We start from the raw sequence: 7,668 nt of genomic DNA on the forward strand, positions 1-7,668 counted from the left end.
TCAATCTTGATTGGATAAGGAGAAAAGAAACTAAACAGAAGGCAACACCAACCCTACATCTACCTCAACAAACCAACTCTTAGTCCACATTGTATCTACTAAAAGTTCTTTTTATAATAAAATGGGACATATTGTAAGCAAATGCTGGAAAAAATATCCCAACAAAATGAAGCGTAACAAATGTAAACAAATAGAACATATCACAAGTGTCCCAACTCTCCTGAAGTCCCCAAAGAATTGGAGGCCAACTATGTCTCCAAAACACCTGATGATCGACTTTTCTAGTCCCCATTGTTCCACCTTTCCATAAACATCCTTGTAGCCTATTTTATAAAGGCATCCCACTGATTCATTGAGGGGAGGAACCCTTTTTATGCTATATAATCCAATGCCACCCTAGCATTGAAGGGGGGTGTTAAAAGTATAGTATAAGAACCCTAAGTAAGGAAGGGAGGGCAAGGAAAACCCTAACCCTAGCCCAAAGTAAGGCTGTATAAATAGCCTAGTGATCACCCTCAAAAGCAAAGAGAGTGTACTAATTGTACTTGTGAATAACTCATTAATTGAGATCTTCTCCTTATACTTGATCTCTATCTCCCTCTTGTGCACACCTTCTCATGATGTCACTTTGATATTCCAACACAATAGTCACAATGTGTGACTAGCCTTCCCTTATTCATTACTCATTGAAACAATAAAGAATGAATTAAGTGATTGTGATAAGTACACACCACCTGCAATATACAAGTGTGTGAGTCTTGCCACCTACAATATATTGGTATGCGAGTACTATAAGTGTAGTGAATACACACATGGCATAGGCATAGATTGTTTTTACTTCCAACACAAAAAAAAAAATTCTCAACAAGACAAAATTACCATATTTGCTAAACCTGTAAGCAATAGCCTATATGTCATCATTCCATATAAGTGTCTTAGGAGATTAAAGATAAAATCCATGGCTCTATTATCCCATGGTCTATTAGGAATAAGCAAGGCTTGCAACAACTCAATGCATTCTACCAATCAAACTTAGCCTTTTGATATACAATGCATGTGTGCACAAAGTATCCACATCATGTCTTGAAACTTGCAAATAAAAGAAAGGTTCAATTGCTTTTACTATCACCTTAATGCCACGATACCACATATACGAAAAATGCATAACTTCCAATCATTATCTTGGCTCTTAATGACTTTTGACACACAATCAACTATGCATCATAAGAAAGCCCTCTCTAGGAGTACAATACTCATGGTGTTGAGACCATCTGATAACAAATCATAAATTATAGCAAGGTCCTCATTCTCTATATGTTGTATCTTTATTCATATGGATATCAATGAAACTTTTGGTTTCCTAAACAATGCATCAACCACAATACTTTTTTTACTCTATATGTGCATTATCTGAAAGTGAAACATGAATAAACAATTGGGCCATCACATATGCTTCTCAACAACTTAGTCTAAGATAGAAAACATCATAGAGTTTGATAATCTATTTATACAATAAGGTCAACCCTTAATAAGTAGTATTTCGAAGTAAAATAGTATAAATTACAATAAGCAATTCTTATAATCCTACAAAGTTTCCTTTAACACCATGTAAAATTCTTTCTCATATGCCACAACATGGCCTTTCCCCATTAGTAACTGTACCAATGTTGTTCCCACATACATCATACTAAACAATGAGAGCCTCTTAGAGTCCCAACAAGATAACGTTAGATACAAAGGAAAATTTACTTTCAACTCATTGACTATTATAATTTCCTTATCAACCCATGTAAATGAATCTTCCTTATTTTGCAATACGTGAAGGGGTGAAGCACTTTAAGCTAAGTAATATATGAACCTTTTGTAGTGAGAACACAACATGAAAAATTTACATACATCATGCAAGGTGCTTACTTGAGACCAATTACATATTGTTTTCACTTTTACGAGATTTGTTCTAATACTATATTTTTACACAATACACTCTAATAAGTGAATCTTTAAAATGAAAAATTCATTCTATGAAGCATTCACTCTTTTTTGCATTAAAAATCAACCTATACTTTTTTGTCTTATTTTTTTTAACAATAGCATACCTTACTATAAATAAAGTTTTAAAGGTATCCAATAGATTTTTCATGCCAATAGAAGATTTGTTATTGTCCACACTCCATTCATACTATCAATTCATATCCCATGATTGAAACTTACAATTTCTACAATTTTTTTTAAAAAAAGACCATCTCTATACTTATATTACTCAAAAATATAAGCAACCCAAAATAGCCAACATAAGCTTTCTAATGAGTAACTACCTTCTTAATCAAGTCTCATTTTCTTAAAGGACTAATTAATAACTTGATTATTAATCATAAGTAAGCTGCTGATTGGACCCAACTCAAGCTTAAGCCTTGCTTCACAACTCATGTGATTTTAAGTAAGCTTCTTGTTGGGCAACGCTTTCAATGTAGCTCAATTCTAAGCTCCAAACTTTCAATTTAATGACGGTTTCCCACTACACCTTGTTGCTTTTGTGTTGCTATTGTACCATATAGCATGTACACTTGTCCATTGCATACCCAATATCAATCCTGTACTACCAATGCAACAATCACCATGCAAAAGCTAGGGAAACTAAAATGAACATTCATTTCTATTAAAATTCTTCCTAGCATTTAATCGAATCATTAAAATTTATTTTTTACTCTAGTGACAAATAAAATACGAGCCAACCCACTAATACATTATCAAATTCACAAATGAATTAACTAATCAACTAACGCTGCCTTCAAAGTTGATTACAATCTATTGAATTCCTCCTCCAACTATAGATGATCCATGAAGTCAAAAAAACACTTCAAATAAAGCATACTCAAAGAACTACCACATCTTCTCAAGGGACAAGGCTGCCAACACCTAGAGGCACATCTTCCCAACCACTATTGCATCAGAGCACTCCAATCATTGATTGCCACACCACTCCTTCAATCATTGATCGCAACTTACTCCATACAAAGCCTTGTTTTAATATCTTCCATATCCACACCACCCAAGCAAGTAGCAAAAGCAAAATCAAGCTCCATGACAAAACCATAAGTTAACATTTCTTTATTTCCATTGTGCACCCCAGGGGATCCCCCCCCAACTTGCTTGCAGATCCCCATTGCCTACATGCATGCAAGTAGTGGCAGCCACCACGTGTGAAGTGGCATAAATGGGAATAAATAACATGACTGCACCTTTAATCCACTTTAATGACTACTCTCTCCCAAACATTCTCATGTCCTAGTCCAAGTATTCTTACTCAGAAAAAATAGCATGATAGAATTTCATATGTGCACACAGGTATGTATCTGTCAGAAAGGACACATCTGAAGAACAACCTGTCCCACCATTACCCTAAAAATTCTCTTTACAAACTACTCATAACATACAAAGGCAGGAGAAAAAACTCATATGAGAACCCCCAACTGGTAACCATCCAGTATTTGGATTCTTGTGTACTCTCCCTGTAAATGAAGGGTGTTGACATGAATTTAAACAGATCCCGCTTCCTGCTTTGTATGAGCAGCCAAAATTGTTCAGCCTGATGTGATCAAACTCCGCTGGGTAAGGTTGTGAAAACTACTAGATGACAGCCTGGATTCCAAACTCTTTCCAATTTCTACCCTCATGCAGTATAGAATCGGTTTGCTAGATGATGGCCCGAATTCCCAATTGTTGCATTTCTCTGAGCTGCCACCTAGGAAAAATCTCACCTTCTTCCAAATCCTCATTCACAAGTTGTTGCATTGCCCATGCATAGAAAACTGTGTGGATGTCATCCTGACGCCACCCCATTTACACATGATTACAAAAGTTGTTACAAGCTTGTGGCTAATGAATTAATAAACCATAATCTGACAGAACTTGCCTTGGCTCCTTGGGTGATTTTCCCATTCTTGTCACGCACACAATAGATCTGCTGAGTTTGGAACTAAAACAAGAAAAAGCAAGTCAGAACTTCAACTGGTACCACTTAGAATCATGCCAACCACAGGGAAATAATAAAGGTCATTACAGAAACTATTATGATTGGAACATTGCCCAACAACTTGGTTTCCTTCAGCTCGACATCTGATACATGCAGGATCTGCAAGCAAAACAGATTTTTTCATGTGCATACGAATAGATACCCATTTAACTGCCAGAAATACACTTCGTAATGCATTATAACAATAACTCCAGTGATGGCACAGCAGAAGGTATGATATCCTTATGGCTATTGAAATCTAAATATCCCAGACAATCCCTTAAATAGACAAAATGTGTGGATAAAATGCAAGCTCATTCACCTGATCAGAAGAAAAGAGTGCAAGAAAGGGTTGTCACTCTTTTATCTCCACTTTCAAGGTCTTTAATGCCACAAATCATACTATAGACATGTATGCAAAGATCAGATCACCTTATTATCAAAGAAAATCCCTTGTGATTCATATGCCTTCCGCTCTGCTCTGCATCTATCCACCACTTCTCGACTGCACCTTTTCTGAAGCTCCAGAAGGTCCCCCTGTCATATCAATGCAATTCGTCACTTGTGAAGAACAAATAATTCAACTACTCTATTGAAGTGCTGTTGATAAAGTATCATTGACAGTTTTTCTGAATGGAAACTGCACAGCAAATCTCTACAGAACTGATTTGTGAAGTCTGATAGCACCTTCATATAGGCTTGAAGTACAGGCCGCAGGCTCTCTTGAACCTCATCAAGAAAATCTGGGAAGGTGAAGGTTCTGCACAATAAGATTGACCCAAGCGTGAATGACTTGTACGACAAACTTTTTCCCATTCCATTAAGGCATCAAACATACTTACGGGTCTCTTTGACGAATCTCTTTTAGTGCTATTGCAGGCACTGTTTCACCAAATATGGAATCATTCAAGCTAAAAAAACAGGTCAATTATATGCTTTAAATTATAAGTATCATGGCACATATTCATGAAAGATTAATGGGCGTCTTGGCCTCACAATTATAAAGTAAAGTAACACTCTTACTCCTGGATTTTGTGGACCACAGGACTGTCACTAGTTTCCCATCCCTCACGAAGATCCTCAGCAATCTGCATACAATGTCAGAACCAGTCAATACACTCAACCTAAAACAGCTACACTAATTTAAAAAGAATAATATTGCATGTGCCAAAACATATACCTCTTGACATTTGACCACTATTGGATGCTCCTTTACCCCTCTAAACCGTCTGTACACTGGATGCGATTGGAACTGTAACGATTTGACTCTTAGATTACAGATTCAAAATCACCTGTAAGACCTTAACTACAAACACTTTGAAATTCACCTTTTCTTTTATGTTATCCCAGGCAGACTTCTTTTTGAAGACAGGAACAATATCTGTACTGCTGCTCCTTGGAGCATTACTCCGCGCAGCAAGTCTTGACTTGGCCGTCTTGGAAGTAGTAGTGAGCTCTTCTATAAAGAAATTACATCCACTCCTTGACAAATCAGCCAACTTTGTTCTTCTGACTTTCTCAAAAAGGACCGAAATAGGGGCTGAGATGGCATTAAACCCATTTGAAAGGCTTCCGATAAAAGTAGTACTTTGCTCACTTTCACATGCTCTCTGGTTATTTGCTCCTTTCGTTGAAAAGGAATCCCCATCAGCACTGTCAGATGCTTTGGCATTGGCAGTCTTCAATCGCTCTTTTGTATGCTGCAAATCACTAGTGTTAAAACTTCCAACCATTTCTTTTACCTAAGGCCAAACATTAAGTGGAGAAGTGACAACATCAGTGCACACACAAACACAATAACACTAAATAGACTCAGTTAGCAAACAAATGTCTGGCTCAGAGCATAAGAACATATGACTAAAAACCTGTGTGTGCTATAACGAGAGGACAGGGAACTTGATTTGGTAATGGCCTGGTAAAATCATGTTTTCTCCTTATTGGGGTGAATGATTATAAATTGGTAAAGAAGATTGCATATTCAAACCAGAAACTTCCCTGGACAAAACACTTTAAACATCTACAACAGGTAATTTGAAGAAAAATAGACTCTCCTGTAAAACAAGTTTTACCTGTGTTGTGGCTTCTGAAACCTTTTCTTTTGCTTCATGAACTTTCTCCCTCACCGATGCTGATACCTAGGAATTCCAAAGCAATTAACAAAGTAAATCTCGACTATGAACATAGAATTTTGAGAGTGAAGGGGAATTCAGCTGTGAATTGAAGCACCTGACTGGCCTTTGTTTCAGCTTCTTTTCGAGCTGCCTCAACATGCTTGTATATCTGCTCAGTCGTTGCTATCGTCCTGCATACACAACCATACCAGCTCTTGAAAGATTAGCCTCTCGATTCTGCGTTCTCTCTATTCTCCGTTCCCTCTCCTTGAAGCGTTGGAAGAAGATGTACGCTAGCCAAAAGCATAAACTACTTTAGCCTATCACAGGCAAGTTGTCAAACCAATGGTGCTGCTGACAAGCTTACTTGTGCCTAAAGTCGCCAGCCTTTTCCTTGAGCTCTTTGATTGACTTCTGTAATTCTGCGTTACTGCCAGCAGCGGCAATTGCAGCAAATAGTGAATTTGATTAGGAAAATTTATATAGACTATCCTGGCGCAATCAAAATCAGCATAATTACCAAAGCAAAGAGAAACATTACCGTTGAATTTCTCCTTTGAACCGTTTCGAAAACTCCTGAAAAATGCTCATTTGCCTATAATGTTGCCCCGCGACAACGTACGGAGGTTCTCCGGATCTAGAAGCCTGTGCAAATAACAGAAAGCTCGATGTCCCTTTGTCCCGTTGATAAAGAACATGATCGAGAATGCAAAAGCGAACTAATAACAGCTTAAAATGCAGACAGGTTGTAAGCAGAAGTGCAGATTCTTGATTTTAAAGAATCATTCTTGCGCGAGCATAGAGAATAGCAAAAAAAATGCCAGCACAAACCAGAAAGGCCATACTTGTGTCCATGAATGTCGAAGTAGCAGCTCATGGCCAGGGGAAGAGCGGAGACCGCTTGCACGACGGAGGCAGCCGGCGATGATCATTGTCGTACAGTGTCTCTGTCCGACGATGCTAACCGCAATGCAGGATGAGGCAAAGAAAGCATGGTAGTACCTGTCCGATCATCTGTTAAAGTTCAGGCTCTGACGCATCGAGAGCGCAACCGTGGAGGCAGAGATATGTTGCGAGGGGACCATTCAATGCGCAGGGTGATGAAAGGCCACAGGGAAAGCCCAGGGGTTTTAGCCTACCAGCCTAGGCTATGGCGATGGAACCTTGCGCGCGAAGGTTTCTCTTTAATTAATTAAAGAATTTCGCCTGGAAACCGATGCGTATTTTATAAATGCCGTTATTTGTATTCCGATAGGTAGTAAAGAAAGGTTTTCAGCATCCTACAATGCAGCCCTGCTCCATAAAATATTTCTTGGGAGATTTTTTAAAAGACCTAGTGCTTAGACTTTACAGCCTAGAGAACAACTAGACAGCCTTGCTTAAAAGCATTACAAGTCTCTATAGAAGTCTTGGAAGGCCCTCTTTTGAAGACTCCTTCATTCCTTCTAATCCAGATGAATCTAAGAGGAGCATCGGGGTGACCAAGCTGATAAGTTTCCAACTAGCATCGTCAAAAATCCCCTTCATCTCTGAAAAAGGCAATGG

At 38.2% G+C, this 7,668-nt stretch overlaps 1 protein-coding gene across 2 annotated transcripts; it reads right to left on the reverse strand.

Annotated features, from left to right (window-relative positions):
- Nucleotides 1–3,090: 3,090 nt before the first annotated feature.
- LOC148030761 (mitochondrial import inner membrane translocase subunit TIM44-2-like) lies at nucleotides 3,091–7,326 on the reverse strand. 2 transcript variants are annotated; one of them, XM_087684270.1, is made up of 14 exons: nucleotides 6,955–7,326; nucleotides 6,665–6,768; nucleotides 6,491–6,553; nucleotides 6,239–6,314; nucleotides 6,082–6,147; nucleotides 5,341–5,712; nucleotides 5,193–5,264; nucleotides 5,036–5,100; nucleotides 4,855–4,923; nucleotides 4,700–4,772; nucleotides 4,445–4,549; nucleotides 4,061–4,132; nucleotides 3,914–3,976; nucleotides 3,091–3,825 (listed from the first exon to the last, which is right to left on the reverse strand). In XM_087684270.1, the coding sequence occupies exons 1-14, from the start codon at nucleotides 6,976–6,978 to the stop codon at nucleotides 3,694–3,696; spliced, it is 1,356 nt and encodes a 451-aa protein (XP_087540396.1). In that variant the 5' UTR covers nucleotides 6,979–7,326; the 3' UTR covers nucleotides 3,091–3,693. The 2 variants fall into 2 exon arrangements, with proteins under 2 accessions (XP_087540396.1, XP_087540395.1); XM_087684269.1 differs by having other exon boundaries at nucleotides 6,969–7,325.
- Between the last annotated feature and the right edge of the window lie 342 nt (nucleotides 7,327–7,668).

The sequence above is a fragment of the Lygodium microphyllum genome, chromosome 9, assembly GCF_053477565.2.
Source record: "Lygodium microphyllum isolate KBCC chromosome 9, Lygodium_microphyllum_v1.1.10, whole genome shotgun sequence".
Lineage (NCBI taxonomy): Eukaryota > Viridiplantae > Streptophyta > Polypodiopsida > Schizaeales > Lygodiaceae > Lygodium > Lygodium microphyllum.